Source organism: Elephas maximus, chromosome 19, assembly GCF_024166365.1.
Source record: "Elephas maximus indicus isolate mEleMax1 chromosome 19, mEleMax1 primary haplotype, whole genome shotgun sequence".
NCBI classification, from domain to species: Eukaryota; Metazoa; Chordata; class Mammalia; order Proboscidea; family Elephantidae; genus Elephas; species Elephas maximus.
The window spans coordinates 56,809,431-56,834,165 of NC_064837.1; the positions used below are offsets into that span (position 1 = coordinate 56,809,431).

At 38.3% G+C, this 24,735-nt stretch overlaps 1 protein-coding gene across 7 annotated transcripts in view; it reads left to right on the plus strand.

Moving 5' to 3' along the window:
* The window catches only part of HELZ (helicase with zinc finger), a 191,567-nt gene extending 168,807 nt beyond the window's left edge, over positions 1-22,760 (plus strand). For 5 of the 7 annotated variants that reach the window (XM_049861270.1, XM_049861267.1, XM_049861271.1 and 2 more), the window contains 2 exons: positions 18,161-18,413; positions 22,247-22,758. In XM_049861270.1, the coding sequence (XP_049717227.1) occupies positions 18,161-18,413; positions 22,247-22,581 (588 nt within the window). In that variant the 3' untranslated portion in view covers positions 22,582-22,758. Of the gene's footprint in view, positions 1-18,160; positions 18,414-22,246 lie in introns of all 7 variants that reach the window. The other 2 variants (XM_049861273.1, XM_049861274.1) reach the window with 2 other exon arrangements.
* The last annotated feature ends 1,975 nt before the right edge of the window (positions 22,761-24,735 follow it).

The following is a 24,735-nucleotide window of genomic DNA, read 5'->3' on the forward strand; positions in this document are numbered from 1 at the left end:
CCATTTCTTCTAGATTTTCAAATTCGTTAGAGTACAATTTTTCATAGTAATCTGATATGATTCTTTTAATTTCAGTTGGGTCTGTTGTAATATCGCCCATCTCATTTCTTATTAGGGTTGCTTCCTCTCATGTTTTTCCTTTGTCAGTTTGGCCAGTGGTTTATCAGTTTTGTTGATTTTTTTCAAAGAACCAGCTTTTGGTCTTGTTATTTCTTTCAGTTGTTTTTCTGTTCTCTATTTCATTTAGTTCTGCTCTAATTTTTATTATTTGTTTTCTTCTGGTGCCTGTGGGTTTCTTTTGTTGCTGTCTTTGTATTTGTTCAAATTGTAGGGATAATTCTTTGATTTTGGCCCTTTCTTCTTTTTGGATGTGTGCATTTATTCATATAAATTGACCTCTGAGCACTGCTTTCGCTGTGTCCCAAAGGTTCTGATAGGAAGTGTTTTCATTCTCATTGGATTCTCTGAATTTCTTTATTCCACCCTTAATGTCTTCTATAATGGAGTCTTACTTGAGGAGGGTATTGTTCAGTTTCCAATTGTTTGATTTCTTTTCCCTGTTTTTCTGTTACTGATTTCCACTTTTATGACCTTATGGTCAGAGAAGATGCTTTGTAATATTTCAGTGTTCTGGCTTACTTTATGACCTAATATGTGGTCTATTCTAGAGAATGTTCCACATGCACTAGAAAAGAAAGTATCCTTGGTTGCTGTTGGGTGGAGTGTTCCGTATATGTCTATGAAGTCAATTTGATTGTGGCATTTAGATCTTCCCTGTCTTTATTGACATTCTTTCTGGATTTCCTGTTCTTCACTGAAAGTGGTGTGTTGAAGTCTCCTACTATAATTGTGGAGCTGTCTATCTCATTTTTCAATGCTGACAGAGTTTGTTTTATGTGTATCTTGCAGCCTTGTCATTGGGTGCAATATGGTTATATCTTCTGCTGTATTGTCCCTTTAATCATTATATAGTGTCCTTCCTTATCCTTTATGATGGATTTAACTTTAAAGTCTATTTTGTCAGAAATTAATATTGCCACTCCTGCACTTTTTTGATTGTTGTTTGCTTGATGTATTTTTTTCCATCCTTTGAGTTTTTGTTTGTTTGTTTCTCTAAGTCTAAGGTGTGTCTCTTCTAGGCAGTACATAGACGGATTGTGTTTTTTTAATCCATTCTGCCACTCTCTATCTCTTTATTGGTACGTTTAGTCCATTTACATTCAGCGTAATTATGGATAGGTATGGATTTCGTGCTATCATTTTGATGTCTTTTTTTGTGTGTTGTTGACAGCTTTTTTCCCACTTAATTTAATGTGCTGAGTAGATTATCTTTATATATTGTCTTTTCCTCATGTTTGTTGTTGTTGATTTTGTTTCTGTTGAGTCTCTGTTTTTTTCTTGTATTTTATTTTGATGAGTAGGATAGTTTTTCTCCTTTGTGGTTACCTTATTATTTACCCCTATTTTTCTAAATTTAAACCTAACTTTTATTTCTTTGTATTGCCATATCTTCCTCTTTGTATGGAAGATCTCCGATTACATTTCTTAGTCCCTCTTTATTGTTTTAATGTTATCTTCTTTTATATAATAACATCACTGTTACCCTGTTTTGAGTTTTTGTTGTTTTTTTGTTTGTTTTTTTTAATCTTTGTTTTTTTTTATTTCCCTGTCTGGGTTGCCTTGTTATTGCTCTGCCCAGTGTTCTAGTCTTGGGTTGATACCTGATATTATTGATTTTCTAACCAAAGAACTGCCTTTAGTATTTCTTGTGGTTTTGGTTTAGTTTTTACGAATTCCCCGAACTTGTGTTTACCTGGAAATGTCCTAATTTCATCTTCATATTTAAGAGGTAGTTCAGCTGGATATATGATTCTTGGCTGGCAATTTTTTTCCTTCCATTTTTTAAATAAGTCATCCCATTGCCTTCTGGCCTGCATGGTTTCTGCCGAGTATTCTTATTGGCTCTCCTTTGCAGGTGGCTTTCTGTTTATCCCTAGCTGCTCTTAAAATTCTCTATCTTTGGTTTTGGCGAGTTTGATTATAATGTTTTGGTGACTTTCTTTTAATATCTACCTTAAGATATCTATCCAAGATGCTCATCAAACTTTGGCGAGTTTGATGAGCATCTTGGATAGATATCTTCTCATCTTTCACTGTATCAGGGAAGTTTTCTGCCAACAAATCTTCAACAATTCTCTCTGTACTTCCTGTTATCCTTCCCTGTTCTGGTACTCCAATCACTCATAGGTTATTTCTCTTGATAGAGTCCCACATGATTCTTAAGATTTCTTCATTTTTTAAAAATTCTTTTATCAGATTTTTCTTCAAATATATTAGTGCCAAGTGATTTATCTTCAAGTTCAGAAATTCTGGCTTCTACTTGCTCATTTCTGCTCTTCTGACTTTCTGTTGAGTTGTCTACTTCTGTAATTTTGTTAATCTTCTGAATTTCTGATTGCTGTCTGTCTATGGATTTTTCCAGCTTATTGAATTTTTCATTATGTTCCTGAATAATCTTTCTAATTTCTTCAATTGCTTTATCTGTGTGTTCCTTGGCTTGTTTTGCGTATTGCCTCATTTCCTTCCTGATGTCTTGAAAGATTCTGTATATTAATCTTTTGTATTCTGCCTCTGGTAATTCCAGGAAGAGACTTTCATCTAGAAGATCCCTGGATTCCTTGTTTTGAGAGCTTATTGAGATGATCATGGTCTGTTTCTTTATGTGACTTGATACTGACTCTTGTCTCCGAGCTATCTATAAGTTATTGTATTAGTTTATGCTTGCTGACTGTGTCATAGCTTCTTGCTTTGTTTTGTTTTGATGTGCCCAGACAGGTTGCTTGAATGAGCTAGCTGGATTATTTTCGCCTTTGGAGCTCTGACATCCTGTCCCCTGATGGCTAGAGGTGTCATCAGGTATACCAGTCTAGAAGTCCATTCACTTTTCTTGTATGAATTCAGCTCAGGTGTCCAGGTAGCTGATCATCAAGTGTGTGATATAGGCTCTGTCCTATAGTCTTAGAGGGGCAGGGGTGATTGGTGTATGCACCAGTATCTGATTGCAGTAGTGGGTCACGCTCTGAACAAGGCAGGGGGCTGAGAACTGACCCCCAAGTGTCTCTGAGGAAAGCGCGTCCCTGTTCTCTAGAGCATGCAGGTGGGTGGGTTCTGCACACGGACCATGGGCACCCACTCTTTTTGTTTTTAAGGACTGGGAGGTACCAATTTTCCTTGGACCCCTGTTGCAGGTGGCTGGGTGACCTGAGTGGAGCTACCAGTCCTTAGGCTCCTGCTGTGGGTAGGTGAAAAAAAAAAAAGAGGACCCTGTTTAATAGGCAGAGCAACGTCAGACATCAAACACCCACCTCTCCACCGCACAGCTGAAATGATTGGAGCCTGCCAACAAGGGTCTGTTCTCCTTTATTAGGCCCTCACATGTCCATGCAGAGGGGCAAGTTGCTCAAAGTCTGTGGATTGTTTATAACCTGGACAGGAGCCGCTTCTGACCTGAGCTACCCCGGTTAGTAGAGGTGGCATATTATCTTTTCCCCCCAAATTTTTTCCGTCTCCAAGGCCGGGAGGATGGCTCTAGGCGCTCAACAGTGCCTATCCCAGGCCGAGGGAAGTCAGCAGCTGAAGCTGGCGGGGTGGGGGTGGTAAAATATACGCAAGTACTTAGTTTTTGCCCTGAGCGGCATTGTTCTCTGGTTCCAGAGGTGTGAGCAGGCTGTGTGGCTGGCTGCTTCTCTTTGAGCAAACTGCGGCTGAATGCTAGTATCAGCCCGCCGCGGCCGCTCCAGGAATGGTGCCTGAGGGCTCCCTGCAATTCAGGACTGGTAACTCCTCTCTGCTTCTAAACCATCTCTTCTTCCCCCTACCCCTCAGTTCGTTTTCTATACTTGCATTTGATGCTCAGGGCTCCTAGCTTGTCATAAATATACTCATTTCACTTGTTTTTTTGGGTCTTTGTTGTACAGAGGGCTTACCAGAAGTGTTTGTCTAGTCCGCCATCTTGGCTCCGCCTCCCTAGTCGCTCTTAAAATTCTTTATCTTTGGTTTTGGTAAGTTTGATTATAATATGTCTTGGTGACTTTCTTTTAGGATGTACCTTATGTGGGGTGCAATGAGCATCTCAGATAGATATCATCTCATCTTTCACAATATCAGGGAAGTTTTCTGCCATCAAATCTTCAACAATTCTTTATGTATTTTCTGTTATCCGCCCCCTTCCCCCGTTCTGTTACTTCAGTCACTCATAGGTTATTTCTCTTGATAGAGTTCCACATAATTCTTAGGGTTTTTTCTTTTTTTTTAATTCTTTTAACTGATTTTTCCTCAGGTATGTTCGTGTCAAGTGCTTTATAATCAATCTCACTAATTCTGACTTCCATTTCCTCAGTTCTGCTTCTGTGACTTTCTATTGAGTTGTCTAATTCTGAGATTTTATTGTCAGTCTTCTGGATTTCTTTTTGCTGTCTCCCTATGGATTGTTGCAGCCTATTGAATTTGTCGTTGTGCCCTTCTCTAATCTCCTTAAGTTCCTCTCATGCTTCGTCAGTGTGCTGCTTGGCTTGTTCTGTGTATTGCCTGATCTCTTGAAGAGTTCTTTTGTGTTCCACCTCTGGTAATTTCAGGAAATTATCTTCATCTGGAAGATTTCTTGATTCTTTGATTTGGGAGTTTGCTGAAGCCATCATGGTCTCTTTGTGGGATATGACGTTGACTGTTGTCCCTGAGCCATCAATAAGTTATTGTATTGATTTCTGTTTGCTTACTATGTCCTAGCTTCTTTGTTTTGTTTTGATATGCCCAAATAGGCTGCTTGAGTGAGCTAGTTTGATTATTGCCACCTTTGAAGCTCTAGCATCCTGTCACCAGGTTGTTAGACCTGTTACTAGGTATTTGGGCCCAGGAGTCCATTTACTTTTCTTGTATGGATTCAGCTCAGGTGTCCAGGTAGTCGGTCACCCACTGTGTGGCGTAGGCACAGGTATCTGGCTGCAGTAGGGGGTCACGCACTGAGCAAGGCAGGGGGCTGACAACCACCCCTGAGTGTCTTTGAGGAAAGCACTTCCCTGTTCCCTAGAGCGTGTAGTTGGGTAGGTTTTGCAGTCGGACTATGGGCACCCAGTGCTGTTGGCTGTAAGGACTTGGAGGCACCACTTATCCTTGGACCCCTGTCAACAGGTGGTTAGGTGGCGTGCGTTGAACCACCAGTCCTCTGGCCCCTGATGTGGGTAGGTGAGGACCCTGCTTAATAGGCAGAGTGGTGTCAAACATTACAAACCTATCTCTCCACCATATAGCTGAAACAGTTGAAGTTAGACTTCATGTATATACCCTGTTCTGTGCTGATGAGGGCCTACGCTGTTGAAATGGGCCCATATAGGTCTGTGCCAGGGTGAAAGGCATTCAAAGTTCATGGACCCCTTATGCCTGTGCCTAGGCAAAGGAGGTGTTTCTGCCCTCAATTCTTGGCTTGGGGGAGCTGGCAGATTTTTTTTTTTTTTTCTGTTTGTTAATTTGTTCCTTTTCCAAGGCCAGGAGAATGGCTCAGCACGTGCCACAGGTCCTACTTCTGGCCCAGGGAAAGCGGCTGTCACTAAAGCTGGCTTGGGACTTGGTGCAGAGCTGGAAGCGGTCAGGTAAATGGGAGAGAGTTTTTCCCATAGGGGTGTTTTTTGATCCGCAGGGTATATTAGATGCATGTACTTACCTTTTGCCGAGAGTGCCGTTTTTTGCTGATTCTGGAGGTGTGAGTGGAGTCTCCTCGCTTGGTCTCTCGTGATGTGGAAAATGCATCCTGAACTCCACTGCTTGCCTGACCACGGTTGCTCCAGCAGATCCAGCCTGCAAGTTGCTGGTTCCTGATGGGTCAGATCCGGCAGCTTCTCACTGCTTCTGAACCATCTCTCCCTCCCCCTGCCACTCAGTCCCATTCCTCAACTTGGCCTTTGATGATCAGGGCTCCTAGATTGTTATATATAATCGATTCACTTGTTTTTTCAGGTCTTTGTTGTAAGAGGGCTCACAGGAAGCATCTGACTCTTCCACCATCTCGGCCCCGCCTTTCTCATCAACTATTTGATTACCTAAAATATAATCTATGAAGAAAAGGCAGAATAAATGCTTAATTCTTGCCCTTTCTTAGTCTTCAGAGTAATGAGTCGGTGCCTTAGCCAGCCCCAAAGGTGACCGTTGAGGATTTTTACCCCTCTTTTCTTTTTGAATATCATTATAAATTAGGTATTATTATATATTTGAGTGTTCAATTCATTATAGTCATACTTTTTAATACATTGTTTTATCTTTAGCCAGTGGGGAGTCTCTTCGTGTTGGTGTTTGTGTTCTTTTGACATTACCACAGTAATCTTTGGTAGCTTCCTTGCGCGTAGGCGTGACAAAATATACCTGGTTCTGCCCCAGACTAGGAATCAGTATTTCTGAGAGATCCTTGGTAGAGACCACCATCTGGTACAAGGATGGTCGTTGCCACTGGCTGTCTCTACCTTTTCACTAAGCAGACCTGGGAATACTTTTTTATTTTAAGAGAAAAATAAATCATGAGTTCATACTGATATTTCCAGGTCAAATGAGTGATTTACAGGGTTTTTATAGTATTTATATCTTTTACAATAAAAGCGATGGTTTCTAATGAGCATCTTTAACAGAATCACTTGGTTTATCTAGATGTGTATACATATATACAGGTGTGTGTCTATGATAGTTTTATAATAAAAATACCAATATTAAATTAACAATAATACTATGAAGTGCACTTTAAGATATATTTGTGGCTTGTTACCGCCAAAGGCTATATCCCTTAGATACATGTAGTTGAAATACTGGATTTTAAAGGCATTTGAAGTAATTTTTCTATGTACGGGTATAGCACCCATTTGATAAGCATTTGGGGTCATTCATTTCTATTTGTTTTTAATTTTTGTGGATTGTCTTGTTAAATTATAGTGCTGTTTTTTTAGAAACATTTATTAATACATGGTCCCAAAGTCCAAATTATAAAACAAGCAATATTCAGAGAAGTTTCCAAATTCTTGTTCCCTACCCCTAGTTCACCCCTTCTCCATATATATAGCCATTATTATTATTTTTCGTTTAACTTTCCATTGTTTCTTTCTGAAAATATAATAATTACATATATATGTACATTTCTACATAGTCCTCCCTTTCTTAGATAAAAGACAGCATATTAAACATACTGTTAACACTCCATAGCAGTATATAGAAATCTTCCTTTTTCCTTTTACCACTACATCTTTCATTATAGAGTTATATCATAGTTTATCTATCATAATCTACCTATTGATGGACATTTGGATTGCTTCCAGTCCTTTGCTGTTACCCAATAATGCTAGAGTGAATTAGCCTGATGCATATTTCGTTGAAAATCTCAGAGATTTTTAAAACTGTCAGCAATTTTTATGCAAGCTATCAATATGTAAAGCTGATAATTAAAAAATAATTCTTTTTTAAAATTACAGTAATAAACCCATTACTTGTAAATAACATTTTTTATGAAAATAACTATTTTCCAAAGCAAAAATGTCAAGTGAGAAGAGTGCCATGTTTTTACAGTTTTGCAAATCTGTTACAACATATTATTTTGTTTGAAGTGTATAAAGAAAATTCAGTCATACATATGCGCAATTGGAAAGGAAATACTATTTTAATAGCCTTTTCATATAATTGTAGATATTCTTATTTGGTACCACACCAAACTAGGCAACTGGTAGATCTGTTGCAGTGTGGATTCTGAAACCATGTCAATGACTTTTTGGTTACATTACAGTCCATTAGTTTGTCCTGCTCTTTGAATGAATCTTTACTAGTGCATAATTTTGTAATATACATGGACTTTTAGAAAATATTAGTTCACTGAGATTTGCAGCTCTTCAAAATACTGATAAATTTCAGTGTATAATATTTTAAAAATCACATTTATTAATGTTACCACCAGTCTCGTGATGAACATTTTTAAATACTGGGAAGCTGTCAAGCTCACTGTATAGATACAAGTTTTCCAGTATTTTAATTTTTGCCCAACAGTTTGGAATTTTATTACTGACAGTAAATACTGTCAGTTGCTGTCCTCGATGTGACACGTTCACTTTCTGCGTTTCTAAGAAAATATCCGCCAGATACCCAAATCTGAATAACCATAGTTTGTCAGTTGTTCTTTCAAGTAAAAATGGTGTTCTGTGAAGAAAAAAAAAGACAGTTTAGGTCGCAATTCAAATAATCATGCAAGTGCTTTTTCTCAGGAAAACCGTCATATTTCAGTATGGGGCAGAAGTGCTTTAAGCATACTTGCCATGTCATCACCTGGGACATTTAGATGTGTACTTAAGGGTTGAGATTTAATAAAAATTAACTAAGTTTGCAGTTTTATCCAGAACATTCCTACATGAAACTGCGCCCACCCCCCCGCCCCAGCAAGTGCATGGCGGTAAAGAATCCATGCCTACTGGTATAGTTTGGTACACTACCTTGATCTGTACTAAAGGGTCAGCAGTTTTTCCTGTCAGTACCCTCGTACTGTCAGCGCAAACGTTAACACGGTGGAAAAGTCCTTAGCATTACTATGAAAATAGCTTTGACCTTATGGGCCCCCTGAAAAGATGTTGGGGGTCCCCCTGGGGTGTGCACACTATACCTTGAGAACAGCTGATTTAAAGAGGTCCCTACAAATCAGTGAGAAAAAAAGTATGATGCAATATAAAAATAGGCGAAGAACAAGTATGAGCAGGTATGAACAAGCAAGTCACAGAAGAGGAAACCCAAATGCCTCTTAGAACAAAATCCCAATAACAAAAAATGCTCAACTTTCCTAGCAGTCAGGGAAATGTAATTTAAAACAAGACACTGTTCCACACCTATCAGGCTGGCAAAAATATACAAGTCTGACGAAGCCAAGAGTTGTGAGGAGGAATGATAGGAATTTTCATACACTTGCTGGTTAAAGTGTAAATTTCTACAACCACCTCGGAAAGCAGAATCTTTCAGAAATTGGAGCTGTATACCACCCAGAAATTCCTCTTCTAGGTTCTCTAAGGAGCCCTGGTGGCACAATGGTTAAGCACTCAGCTGCTAACCAAAAGGTTAGCAGTTCAAAACCCAGTGGCTCTGCAGGAGAAAGACATGGCAGTCTGCTCCCGTAAGATTACAGCCAAGAAAACTCTATGGGGCAGTTCTCCTGTGTCGTGTGGGGTCACTATGAGTCAGAATTGACTTGACGGCATGCAACAATGGATATACGCCCTAGAGAAATTCTTGCACCTGTGTACAAAACATATGCAGGAATACTCGTTGCAACATTGTTTACATTACAGAAACATAAAAAACTAAGTGTTTATCAAGAAGTGAATGGATACACTGATATATTCGTTGAGTGAAATGCAGTCCAAATTAATGAGCTAGAGCTTCAGTTATCAACATAAATAAATCTCAGAAACACAATGTTGAGTGGAAGAAAGAAAAAAAAAGCCAAGTTGCAGAACGATACATAAATTGTGACACCATTTCTATGATTTTTGAAAACGTGCCAAAGCAGTGCCGTTTATTGCTTATGTCTATATACATTGTAGTGAAAGTGTATGAACATGCATGGATTTATATATTCCAACCTTGAGACAGTAGTTTCCTTTGAGGAAGTGTGCACAGAGCATTAACTATAGTGCTTCAGTTAAACAGATAAACAAAAACTTGGGCAACTATGGAAAAGTATTAGAATTTGCTACAACTGAAGCTGGTACTTAGCTGTATATTATGCCTTCCTGTTTGTTTTTGTGTGCATGTAGTAAACATTTCTTTTTTAAAAAAGGCATGCATCATCTCTGAATGGTAAGACCAGGGTAATTTTTTTTTTTTTTTGACAGAGAACATTTTTTTAATTAAAAATTAAAACATTATTTTTAAAAGATAATTGTCGAGGCGGAGCCAAGATGGCGGACTAGGCAGACGCTACCTCGGATCCCTCTTACAACAAAGACACGGAAAAACAAGTGAATCGATCACATACATAACAATCTACGAACCCTGAACAACAAACACAGATTTAGAGACGGAGAACGAACTAATACGGGGAAGCAGCGATTGTTTCCAGAGCCTGGAGCCAGCATACCAGTCAGGTACGGCACAAGCACAGAGACCTGCTCCACCCCCCTGAACTAACCCCGGGAGGGGGACTACCCGGTTCCATGGGCGGCGTGGGACGCAGCCGTTAGGAGAAGTCCCCGGGAGGCAGTGACTGATCTTGGAGCAGAAAGAGCAGCAACCGAGCCGGGGAACCGTCCCACAGGGATTTGGACTGCACGCAGCGGATTTTCTGGAAAAACTAGTTTCCCAGTGATGGCTCGGAGACAACAATCCATATCAAACCACTTAAAGAAGCAGACCGTGACAGCTTCTCCAACTCCCCAAACAAAAGAATCAAAATCTTTCCCAAATGAAGATACAATTTTGGAATTATCAGATACAGAATATAAAAAACTAATTTACAGAATGCTTAATGATATCACAAATGAAATTAGGATATCTGCAGAAAAAGCCAAGGAACACACTGATAAAACTGTTGAAGAACTCAAAAAGATTATTCAAGAACATACTGGAAAATTAATAAGTTGCAAGAATCCATAGAGAGACAACATGTAGAAATCCAAAAGATTAACAATAAAATTACAGAATTAGACAACACACTAGGAAGTCAGAGGAGCAGACTCGAGCAATTAGAATGCAGACTGGGACATCTGGAGGACCAGGGAATCAACACCAACATAGCTGAAAAAAAATCAGATAAAAGAATTAAAAAAAATGAAGAAACCCTAAGAATTATGTGGGACTCTATCAAGAAGGATAACCTGCGGGTGATTGGAGTCCCAGAACAGGGAGGGGGGACAGAAAACACAGAGAAAATAGTTGAAGAACTTCTGACAGAAAACTTCCCTGACATCATGAAAGACGAAAGGATATCTATCCAAGATGCTCATCGAACCCCATTTAAGATTGATCCAAAAAGAAAAACACCAAGACATATTATCATCAAACTCACCAAAACCAAAGATAAACAGAAAATTTTAAAAGCAGCCAGGGAGAAAAGAAAGGTTTCCTTCAAGGGAGAATCAATAAGAATATGTTCTGACTACTCAGCAGAAACCATGCAGGCAAGAAGGGAATGGGACGACATATACAGAACACTGAAGGAGAAGAACTGCCAACCAAGGATCATATATCCAGCAAAACTCTCTCTGAAATATGAAGGCGAAATTAAGATATTTACAGACAAACACAAGTTTAGAGAATTTGCAAAAACCAAACCAAAGCTACAAGAAATACTAAAGGATATTGTTTGGTCAGGGAACCAATAATATCAGATATCAGCACAACACAAGGTCACAAAACAGAACGTCCTGATATCAACTCAAATAGGGAAATCACAAAAACAAACAAATTAAGATTAATTAAAAAAAAATACACATAACAGGGAATCATGGAAGTCAATAGGTAAAAGATCACAGTAATCAAAAAGAGGGACTAAATACAGGAGGCATTGAACTGCCATATGGAGAGTGATACAAGGCGATATAGAACAATACAAGTTAGGTTTTTACTTAGAAAAATAGGGGTATATAATGAGGTAACCACAAAAAGGTATAACAACTCTATAACTCAAGACAAAAACCAAGAAAAACGTAACGACTCAACTAACATAAAGTCAAACACTATGAAAGTGAGGATCTCACAATTTACTAAGAAAAACGCCTCAGCACAAAAAAGTATGTGGAAAAATGAAATTGTCAACAACACACATAAAAAGGCATCAAAATGACAGCACTAAAAACTTATTTATCTATAATTACCCTGAATGTAAATGGACTAAATGCACCAATAAAGAGACAGAGAGTCACAGACTGGATAAAGAAACACGATCCATCTATATGCTGCCTACAAGAGACACACCTTAGACTTAGAGACACAAACAAACTAAAACTCAAAGGATGGAAAAAAGTATATCAAGCAAACAATAAGCAAAAAAGAAGAGGAGTAGCAATATTAATTTCTGACAAAATAGACTTTAGACTTAAATCCACCACAAAGGATAAAGAAGGACACTATATAATGATAAAAGGGACAATTGATCAGGAAGACATAACCATATTAAATATTTACGCACCCAATGACAGGGCTGCAAGATATATAAATCAAATTTTAACAGAACTGAAAAGCGAGATAGATACCTCCACAATTATAGTAGGAGACTTCAACACACCCCTTTCGGAGAAGGACAGGACATCCAGTAAGAAGCTCAACAGAGACACGGAAGATCTAATTACAACAATCAACCAACTTGACCTCATTGACTTATACAGAACTCTCCACCCAACTGCTGCAAAATATACTTTTTTTTCTAGCGCACATGGAACATTCTCTAGAATAGACCACATATTAGGTCATAAAACAAACCTTTGCAGAGTCCAAAACATCGAAATATTACAAAGCATCTTCTCAGACCACAAGGCAATAAAACTAGAGATCAATAACAGAAGAACGAGGGAAAAGAAATCAAATACTTGGAAAATGAACAATACCCTCCTGAAAAAAGACTGGGTTATAGAAGACATCAAGGAGGGAATAAGGAAATTCATAGACAGCAACGAGAATGAAAATACTTCCTATCAAAACCTCTGGGACACAGCAAAAGCAGTGCTCAGAGGTCAATTTATATCAATAAATGCACACATACAAAAAGAAGAAAGAGCCAAAATCAGAGAACTGTCCCTACAACTTGAACAAATAGAAAGTGAGCAACAAAAGAATCCATCAGGCACCAGAAGAAAACAAATAATAAAAATTAGAGCTGAACTAAATGAATTAGAGAACAGAAAAACAATTGAAAGAATTAACAAAGCCAAAAGCTGGTTCTTTGAAAAAATTAACAAAATTGATAAACCATTGGCTAGACTGACTAAAGAAATACAGGAAAGGAAACAAATAACCCGAATAAGAAATGAGAAGGACCACATCACAACAGAACCAAATGAAATTAAAAGAATCATTTCAGATTATTATGAAAAATTGTACTCTAACAAATTTGAAAACCTAGAAGAAATGGATGAATTCCTTGAAAAACACTACCTACCTAAACTAACACATTCAGAAGCAGAACAACTAAATAGACCCATAACAAAAAAAGAGATTGAAACGGTAATCAAAAAACTCCCAACAAAAAAAAGTCCTGGCCCGGACGGCTTCACTGCAGAGTTCTACCAAATTTTCAGAGAAGAGTTAACACCACTACTACTAAAGGTATTCCAAAGCATAGAAAATGACGGAATACTACCCAACTCATTCTATGAAGCCACCATCTCCCTGATACCAAAACCAGGTAAAGACATTACAAAAAAAGAAAATTATAGACCTATATCCCTCATGAACATTGATGCAAAAATCCTCAACAAAATTCTAGCCAATAGAATCCAACAACACATCAAAAAAATAATTCACCCTGATCAAGTGGGATTTATACCAGGTATGCAAGGCTGGTTTAATATCAGAAAAACCATTAATGTAATCCATCACATAAATAAAACAAAAGACAAAAACCACATGATCTTATCAATTGATGCAGAAAAGGCATTTGACAAAGTCCAACACCCATTTATGATAAAAACTCTTACCAAAATAGGAATTGAAGGAAAATTCCTCAACATAATAAAGGGCATCTATGCAAAGCCAACAGCCAATATCACTCTAAATGGAGAGAACCTGAAAGCATTTCCCTTGAGAACGGGAACCAGACAAGGATGCCCTTTATCACCGCTCTTATTCAACATCGTGTTGGAAGTCTTAGCCAGGGCAATCAGGCTAGACAAAGAAATAAAAGGTATCCGGATTGGCAAGGAAGAAGTAAAGTTATCACTATTTGCAGATGACATGATTATATACACAGAAAACCCTAAGGAATCCTCCAGAAAACTACTGAAACTAATAGAAGAGTTTGGCAGAGTCTCAGGTTATAAAATAAACATACAAAAATCACTTGGATTCCTCTACATCAACAAAAAGAACACCGAAGAGGAAATAACCAAATCAATACCATTCACGGTAGCCCCCAAGAAGATAAGATACTTAGGAATAAATCTTACCAAGGATGTAAAAGACCTATACAAAGAAAACTACAAAGCTCTACTACAAGAAATTCAAAAGGACATACTTAAGTGGAAAAACATACCTTGCTCATGGATAGGAAGACTTAACATAGTAAAAATGTCTATACTACCAAAAGCCATCTATACATTTAACGCACTTCCGATCCAAATTCCAATGTCATATTTTAAGGGGATAGAGAAACAAATCACCAATTTCATATGGAAGGGAAAAAAGCCCCGGATAAGCAAAGCACTACTGAAAAAGAAGAAGAAAGTGGGAGGCCTCACCTTACCTGACTTCAGAACCTATTATACAGCCACAGTAGTCAAAACAGCCTGGTATTGGTACAACAACAGACACATAGACCAATGGAACAGAATTGAGAACCCAGACATAGATCCATCCACGTATGAGCAGCTGATATTTGACAAAGGACCAGTGTCAATTAACTGGGGAAAAGACAGCCTTTTTAACAAATGGTGCTGGCATAACTGGATATCCATTTGCAAAAAAATGAAACAGGACCCATACCTCACACCATGCACAAAAACTAACTCCAAGTGGATCAAAGACCTAAACATAAAGACTAAAACGATAAAGATCATGGAAGAAAAAATTGGGACAACCCTAGGAGCCCTAATACAAGGTATAAACAGAATACAAAACATTACCAAAAATGATGAAGAGAAACCCGATAACTGGGAGCTCCTAAAAATCAAACACCTATGCTCATCTAAAGACTTCACCAAAAGAGTAAAAAGACCACCTACAGATTGGGAAAGAATTTTCAGCTATGACATCTCCGACCAGCGCCTGATCTCTAAAATCTACATGATTCTGTCAAAACTCAACCACAAAAAGACAAACAACCCAATCAAGAAGTGGGCAAAGGATATGAACACACATTTCTCTAAAGAAGATATTCAGGCAGCCAACAGATACATGAGAAAATGCTCTCGATCATTAGCCATTAGAGAAATGCAAATTAAAACTACGATGAGATTCCATCTCACACCAGCAAGGCTGGCATTAATCCAAAAAACACAAAATAATAAATGTTGGAGAGGCTGCGGAGAGATTGGAACTCTCATACACTGCTGGTGGGAATGTAAAATGGTACAACCACTTTGGAAATCTATCTGGCGTTATCTTAAACAGTTAGAAATAGAACTACCATACAACCCAGAAATCCCACTCCTCGGAATATACCCTAGAGATACAAGAGCCTTCATACAAACAGATATATGCACACCCATGTTTATTGCAGCTCTGTTTACAATAGCAAAAAGTTGGAAGCAACCAAGGTGTCCATCAACGGATGAATGGGTAAATAAATTGTGGTATATTCACACAATGGAATACTACGCATCGATAAAGAACAGTGACGAATCTCTGAAACATTTCATAACATGGAGGAATCTGGAAGGCATTATGCTGAGCGAAATGAGTCAGAGGCAAAAGGACAAATACTGTATAAGACCACTATTATAAGATCTTGAGAAATAGTAAACCTGAGAAGAACACATACTTTTGTGGTTACGAGGGGGGGAGGGAGGGAGGGTGGGAGAAAAAAAAAAAAAAAAAAAAGATAATTGTCCTGTGGTAGAGATGGAGGTAGGGTGGCCAATGTAAAAGCATAGAGAGCTTAGAGGAATTTTTAGTAGTAGTCCAAGAGAGAGGTGAGCAGCAGAGGTCATGAGAGGTGGTGAAATTCAAGATAAAGCCTAAGATCTACTTCCAGTTAGGATGTAGAGAGCTTCCAGATACCATCACTCTTACTGTAATAATCGATGCAAGCTAGTTCAGCTACAAAGTCACAGTTTTTCTGAACATATCAGAAAGTTGTGGATGTAAAGAAGCCTAAGTGAACTAAACTTCAGAAAATTATGAACTCTTCAGAGGAGAGAAGAAATCCGTAGTCACTTCATCCACGGCAGAGCAGTAAAAGGGGAGACTTTGCCCTTTTAGTGACTCTGTGGGCTAACATGACAGATTAGAATTCTGAGGTGCCCCAGCTATAATTCAAGTCTGAACCCTCCTGCATGTGCTCGCTCAAAGGTCTTCACAGGTGCTCAAGGACAGTACACCAACGCTGAGAGGCAGGGCAGGAGAGCTGAGAGAGAGCTCTCTCCCAAAGCATGTGGTCTCCCCCCAAGTCCAAGTCCCTCTGAAGGTTGGGAAAAGAGCTGTGGATGTAGAGCAGGATTGCTGAGAGAAATCAACCTGAAACACTCTAGACTTTGAGCTGCCAAGACCTGGGGGTGGAACAGGAGAACCGAGAATTATGGTTACACATAAAGACTTTAGGATGGGATTCCCTACAGAGCTGTGACTGGGCTAAACACTCAAGGGATGGCAATAAAAAGAAACACTTCATTTTGATTTTCAGGTCTAATGGCCTTTATAACAAACCTTGACAAAGACGCTGCACAAACCGTGGCGATCAATCATTCAGGGATTGTCTGGCCATAGACAACATAAAGCGTTTAGAAAGTTGATTGTTCTACTCAGTACTTTAGTTTAATGGCCTAGACAAGGTAATTTAAAATGTACGGATTAAATTTGCAGTTGACACAAAATTAGTTAGAATGGTTAATATTCTGGAAAACCAGAATCAAATTAAAAAATGACCCTGACCACTAAAAAATTCCTTTTAAAGTAGAGTAAAATGAAAGACGAATTTAGGTATTATGCTGAGAGACAAAAGAACAATAAAAATATATGAGAAAAGGAATTAAGTAGGTTGAAATATTACCTCTGGCCTTTCTCACTCAGTAGCTAAAACCTTGGAAACGCAGAAATGACTTGGACAGTCATAGTTTAATTGGAAAGGAATTGCTCTCCTCGCACCCTATCCCGACCCTGGTTTATATCCTAGGGGTTCCATCTGTGGTGACCTTATACCCACAGTGCTTACACATACAATTTACCCGTTTAATTGGCAGGACAGTATCTGCTTGTGCTGTCTTATCTTCCCCCAAAATGGCCTTTTATTACTGTAGCATGTGGAGCCCTGGTGGTGCAGTGGTTAAAGCACTCAGCTGCCAACCAAAAGGTCGGTGTTTGAACCGACCAGCCACTCTGCAGGAGAAAGATGTGGCAGTCTGCTTCCGTAAAGGTTTACAGCTTTGGAAACGGTATAGGGCAATTGTACTCTTTCCTGCAGGGTCTTTATGAGTTGGAATCAACTGAATGGAAGTGGGTTTGATTTAGTTTATTACTGCACCAATTCTCTCTCTTTTAATCCAACCTCCAGCTCCTGATTTCCAATTATTGCTAACAACAGTGGTAAAAGAAAGATTCTGCAGGATCATAATTGAACACAAGCTGAATTATTGTTAGTAGGTACCACTGAGTGGGTTCCAACTCATAGCGACCCTATGTACAACAGAACAAAACACTGCCTGGTCCTGTGCCATCCTCACAATTGTTATGTTTGAGCCCAGTGTTGCAAGACAAACTGAATAAGAACTATCAAATATATTGTTATAGGGGAAAAAGAATGGGCCAATAAAAAGCCAATTCCATTCTGTTAAGAGGAATTATCATTTAAGATCTAACATGGAATCTTATCTTTATATGCTACATTAAAATGATCATATAACACTGAGCACTTCCTTTGTGCTAGGAATTATTCTAAATGCTACACATCCTACATGCATTTTATCCCCACAGCAATACTAAGAGGTAAGGCACTGTGGGTGATTCATTTTACAGGTGAAGCAACTGAGTTCCCAAGATGTTAATCAGAAATCAGATGTATATTGTTCTTGGTCGTAGGACAGCCTAGCAAGGTCCAGAACTGAGTTTTGAACCCAGGTCTCTTGACACCATGTCTGCAGCTCAGATTGCTTTTTGGGCGGTTTTCACAATCATGTAAGATAATATTCTTTTTAAAATTTGTACTCAATATATTGAAATTGCTATGGACTGAAAAGGGAGGAGGATGGAATAAGGTGCACTGATTTATGAAGTGTCCTTTTTGCTTGTGCAGTATGAACCCAGAGGACCTGGTCGGCCCTTGTACCAAAGAAGGATCTCATCCAGCTCAGTGCAGCCTTGTTCTGAAGAAGTAAGCTCTCCTCAAGATAGTCTTGCTCAGTGTAAAGAGCTTCAGGACCATAATCACCAATCTTCTTTCAACTTTTCATCCCCGGAGTCCTGGGTAAACACCACCTCATCTGCCCCCTACCAGAACATTCCGTGCAATGGACCCAGCAGGACAGCCCAGCCCAGAGAGTTGATAGGTAAGACAGGGTTGGTGGGTTGCCAAAACCCTGCAATCTCAAATACCCTGCTCCTAAATATTTACATAGTGTTTCTTCTACCACCCTGCACCTTCTCTGAATTTGTATTATTAGTTTTGAACAATTTTTAATGTGCATAGCTCATAGCTGTGCCTCAGGCAAACGTTTAATTTAGGACTATATTGGTTCTGGAGCCTTGGTGGTGCAGTGGTTAAACGTATGGCTGCTAACCAAAAGGTCATCAGTTCAAATCCACCTCGCTCCTTGGAAACCCTATGGGGCAGTTCTGCTCTGTCCTGTAGGGTTGCTATGAATCAGAATTGACTCGATGACAATGGGTTTGGTTTGGTTTTATATCGGTTCCGTGTTTATGATCCAAAAGGTACATAGGTTCATCCTTATTTGATCATTTTGAATTGTGACTAAATGGAAAAAGTAATGAAACTCAAAGCATTCAGCTAATTGGATAGAATCACCTTTGTTTTGGGAAAGCTTTTTTCCTGTTGATTTGTTTCTCCAGCATAGGGGTGGGAGTTGATTAAGTTAATACAAATCAGTTTACAAGGATTTGTTGTCAATAAAGTTGTTGGCAATTTGCTGCATAATACTAGAGTTTGGCCATGAGAGACCAGCCAAGTCTAACGTTTTGAAATTTATAAGCCTTCTGTTTTATTCCGTATTCTAACAAACTGAGAAGTCCTGAAGTCCATGGCTAAAAGGTATAGAAAAGGGTAGGAATGGATAGGCGCTCTAAACTTGTCTGTATGGTGGAAAGTCTTTCTCTTTAGCCTTAACTATGAATGCACTTTTATCTTTCCTTTGTTCCTTCTTTTTTTCGTGTTGAATTAAAGAAACTCATTATATTATTTGAGCTCTTTAATGTCCTACTCTTTGTAGGCTGCAGACATTGACCTTTGTAACCAGGTCTGTGACCTTTGTGTGGTGAATTTCTGCCCTGGTCGCATCAACCTTTATATTTGCAATTAATTTTGTTCATCTTTAGAATGTGAATTTATTGTTTCTGCAACTGCCCCTTTTTGAGTATATTCCTTATAGCATATTTTTAGAACAATAGACATGGTAGGACAAAAAAAATGTTAAAGTTGTTTAATTTTGTTTCCTGGCAAAAGATGTTGTCATTTTAATCTTTAAACATTAATTAGTACCTACGATGTGTAAGCTGCTGTATTTTGCTTGGGATTACTTTGTCATTTTAAAGGTCTGACATAAACACACTCATACTGTTTGAATTTCCTGAGAAGCATCTAAATTAGAAGCCGTTTTCCCTGTGATTCCCTCTGCCGCGCTCTGAGAACTCCTTAACTACCCGCTGGCATTCATTTGGCACTTGACACGTGCCACTTCCATTGCTGTTTGACCATGTAACGGACAAATCAGGAGTTCATGAAGGGCCACTCTTCGCAACCTTGTGCCTAGCACAGCACTGAATATATGTGCAGTAAGTGCTCGATGAACATTTGTTGAGTTGGACTGAGATGGTAATTTCAGGTTTTAGAAAGATAAATGGGCAGCTTCCAGTGAAGAAGAGCACCCTGTGAGAAAGCAGAAAAACAGGGGTGAGCGTGCTTCACCAAGACCTGTCTAGTTATGTAGATGGTCTAGTGAGAACATCCAGAATTTCTTTCTCTCAGGAGCCAGGGAGGAAAGTAATGAAGGAGAATTTAGAGTGGCAGACAATATAATGCATTATAGGGCCACCGTAACTAAAACAGCACTAGTGCAGAAATAGACACAGCTGATTGGAAAACCCAGAGGCAGATTCAGACATACAGAAGAATTTAGTATATAAGAAAAGAAGAATCAGCATGGAAAAGATGAATTTAGTCAATAAATGATATTGGCTCAATTCTCTAACCATTCAGGGGAAAAATAAATGAACAAAGTTATGTCTTTACCTTATGCTATATACTAAACAAATTGCAGATAGAGCAAAGATCTTCACTGAAAGCATGAAATTATAAAAGATCTAGAAAAACATAGAGTAAATTTTTATCTGAGTCCTTAGAGGAAATAGCTCATAGATTTATTTACATAAAATCTAAAACATTTGCTGGCAAAGAAGTATCATAAGTACAATTAAAAGGAAAATTGCCAAGTAGGCAAAAATATTTGCAACATATGAAAAAGGATTAGTATTTTTCATATGTAAAAAGCTCTTACAAAATAATGTGAAAAAACCAGCAATAGAATAGAATGGCTAATAGAATAATGGACAGAGGCCTCCAGGCAGTCCACAAATGGGTAATAAACATAGGGGAAAATGTCTGTAAACACCAGTAATCAAAGAAGTGCAAATTAAAAGTACAAGATAATTATTCACTTTAAAAATAGGCTAAGTTTAAAAAAAACCACCAGCGTTCAGGGAAACAGGCACCCTCAGACATTGGTGGTGTGAGTATAAATGGACAGCGTCTCTCTGGAGGGCAGTTTGGCCGTGGTTATCAAAAGCTTTAATTGTATTTATATGCAACCATTCTGCTTCTAGTAACTATCCTAAGGAAATAGTTGTGAATATTTAGAGACATTTATTTATAATAACATCACAATCTGTAAAAGTGAAAAAAATTGGCTATAATTCAGTTTTCTAAAAATGAGAGATTATTTAAATAAATTATGAAACACTCTGCATTAAATGATGTGCATTGGGAAAAAAAAATACAAAAACACCAAGAGGCTGAGTCTTGTGTTTGGTATTTGGGGAGATATATTTTCCTCTCTGGACTTCTCTGTAATTTCCAAATTATCCCCAGTAAATATGTATTATGCTTATTAGCCAATAAAATGTTATTGAAATTTTTAAGAGATTGAAAACAAGAGCAGTATTTGACAACTAAGCTATAATAGTGAGATTTAGTGGGCAATAAAATCGGTTTGGGGGCGTGGAGTCAAATTTTAAAGACCTTTAAAATGAAGCCAATTAGAAGAAATGATGTTAAAACCATTGCCTTCGGGTCAATTTTGACTCATAGTGACCCTGTAGGACAGAGTAGAACTGCCCCATAGGGTTTCCAAGACTGTAAATCTTTCTAGAACAGACTGTCGCATCTTTCTCCCATTGAGCAGCTGGTGGGTTCGAACCGCTGACATTTCAGTCAGCAGCTGAGCACTTAGCCACCGCACCACCAGTGCTCCTTATTCCGTAGTTACTTAATATATATTACAAGAAAGGGCAGCATTTTTAACAAATAGAATCCAATGCTACTATTACTGCGATTAATAATAAGAGCTATTTTGACCAGAAGTCTGCATATATAGCTAATTTTTATTTAAGAAAATTCCCATTTTTGAACTATGAACAGTTAATATAATGTGTTAACATAATATGTAAATTAATATAATGAACCCCATTGTTGTCTAGTCGATTCCGACTCATAGAGACCCTATAGGATAGAGTAGAACTGCCCCATGGGGTTTCCAAGGGGCAGCTGGTAGATTTGAACTGCCAACCTTTTGGTTAGCAGCCGTGCTCTTAACCACTGCGTCACCAGGGCTCCCCATTAATAATGTAATAGGTAATATCAGATGGTATAATCATACAAGTTATTTTACTTTTTAGCAAGCCTTCAAATAAAACCTTAGCTGTTCTAGTTCATATTGTTAATTCTTTTGTGAGTATGTTTATCAGGTAGAGAAGTTTGTTTAGGTGTATTGTGATGTCAACATTATGTGGTAGAAGTTGTCTGTCCTTGCGGCTGTACTGTCACGGAGTGTGCCAATGTGTGAGAACCGGTTATGGCACCCTGAGTTAATAAGATTCACAGATATCACTGCCCACCTCCGCTTAAACCAGTGTCTGTGTTCTCTACTTTTAGCTCCTCCCAAGACTGTCAAACCCCCTGAAGATCAACTGAAGTCGGAAAACCTGGAGTTGTCCAGTTCCTTCAACTACAACGTGCTGCAGCATCTTGGCCAGTTCCCACCCCTCATGCCCAACAAGCAGATTGCGGAGTCAGCCAACAGCAGTAGCCAGCAGAGCTCTGTGGGGAGCAAGCCTGCCATGTCCTATGCCAGTGCTCTGCGCGCCCCTCCCAAGCCCAGACCCCCACCTGAGCAGACTAAGAAGAGTAGCGACCCTCTGTCTCTGTTCCAGGAACTTAGCCTGGGGAGCGCCTCGGGCAGCAATGGCTTTTACTCGTATTTTAAATAATCACTTTTTTCCTCAAGGGAGAGTTTTAATTTCTGTTTGTATCGATAGAATTAAGATAGTTGGACTTCACCCATAGATGCACAGTTCCCTTTGTTTTTAATATGAAATATGTTCTCACTTAATTGCTTTGCTGCTAGACTTGCAACTAATTTTTTAAAAGTATATTCCATTATTTTGCATTTTCGATGTGTCAGAATTTTGACAGCTTTTATGTAGAATAAAAAATATTTTTAAATTTGTGTATTGTTACATACGTTTGCATCAGGCTAGCAGCTAAGAAGTTAATTGTGCAACTATAAAAAAAAAAAAGAAAAGTTTGTCTAAAATGTATTTAAAAAGAAAAAAAAAATTGTAAGTAGCATTTACATTTATTCAATAATATTACCATATGCTGGGTTTCTGTACCAGAAATGACCAGTTGATGTACAAATGTATGTTATTTTTGCTTAAATTCATTTAAAATTTTTTAAAATAAAGGGGCAGCATCTTCTAAATACTTTAAGTTTTATCAGCTTTTTTTTTTGTGTGTGACAGGATGCTGCATTCTAAAACTTTCATAGTTTTAGATTACATAAGATGTGCTGTTGTATCTCCATCCTCCACAGGATAGAGTGAGAGGCATCTTTGCAGGTGTATTTAGTGTGCCACTGGTTTTTAAAAAGTGAAAAAACATTGGCATACTTATTTTGTTTTTTGGACAAGCTACACTTCAAGCTTGTTTTTAACATTAATTTGATAGTGTTTTTTTGTTGTTGTTTTGTTTTTTTAAAACAAATCATGAAACTGAAAAATTTTTAGGATTGTTGGTGCTTAGTAGACTTGATAACTATTTTAAAAATGCGTGAATTTAGTAAAATCCTTTTTTCCTTCCTCCCCCTTACTACGCATGTGTAAATGTTTGTAACCTGGCTTCCCCTCCTTCTCTAGTGGTATAAAGACTTGTGCCGCTTTAAGATTTTTTTTTTTTTTCCCCTCAGTAAAAGTTTTGGTACCTTATTTGATGTTTACATTAAAATGTGACATTATACATGGAAATTCAAATATTTTGCTAACTGTTTTGTTTGAGGAACATCATTAAAGAAGAAATACAATGTTTGTCAAAGATGTATCAAAATTCATCTAAATCTGAAGTAGAAAGCCACCCTTGTTTTTCATCTCTTTCAGTTCTTCTAAAGTAACCCCACTGAACTTGTATAAAAATATACAATTTAAATAGCTATCTTAAATATTCTACGGTCTACAAATTGTTTTGAATGAACTTTGGTAAAATCCAAAGGAAAACATTTACCCTCTTAAAACTTGTGGTCTTGTAATATTTTTGAAGCAATGCATGTCCTTATCTTTCCTGATCTAGCAGTACTGCTTTTATACTTCCAAGAGATCTTGAAACTATAACTTTTTTTAAAAAAATAAGATGAGTCTGCAAATGAACCTAACCTTCCTGATGATCCATTCAAAATTCTTTTTTATTTTTTTGGAGGACAACTTTTAATAGGCCATGATTATTAGAAGAACATTTTTAAAATGGGGTTGAAAAGTGGCAGGGGGAAAGAAAAACTACCGTCTCTTACCTGGAGTTTAGTTTACGTTGGCCACCTATAATCCCCTGTAGCCCTCAGACCATTTAGGATGAGATAGTGCCTTTCCTGAAAGGTCCGTAAGCTACAGGACAAGCGAGGCATGCCTCTTTCCTTCAGCTCTGTCATCTTACTCAGAGTGCAATTCATTTGTATGTGGCTTCACATGACAGGCTGCGGGTCTCTGTGTGAGTGGACAGATGTCAACCTGTAGACTGCAGACATGCTAATGGTTAGTGTAATTCAGTCAGAAAACTGAGCTGGCAGGTTCCACCACCGCATTTTCTTTGTATGAAGTTAGATCACCACGTTTAGCTATGTCCAGTTGTGCTCAACGTGCTTTAGTCAGAAGAAAAGAAGAAAAAGATTTGCCTTGTAGTTCTGACCTGCCAACTCTTTGATGAAACACAAGACATAGCTCACGTGGAAATTAGGTGTCCCTCATGTGGGGGTGCGTATGAAAACTGATTTCCTGGGTGTTAATGATTTCCCCTCCGGAGTGTACAGGACTGCAGCACAGGCTGGGTACACGTTCCAGAGGCATCTCGGTAACATGGAGACAGAACTGTAATGTCAG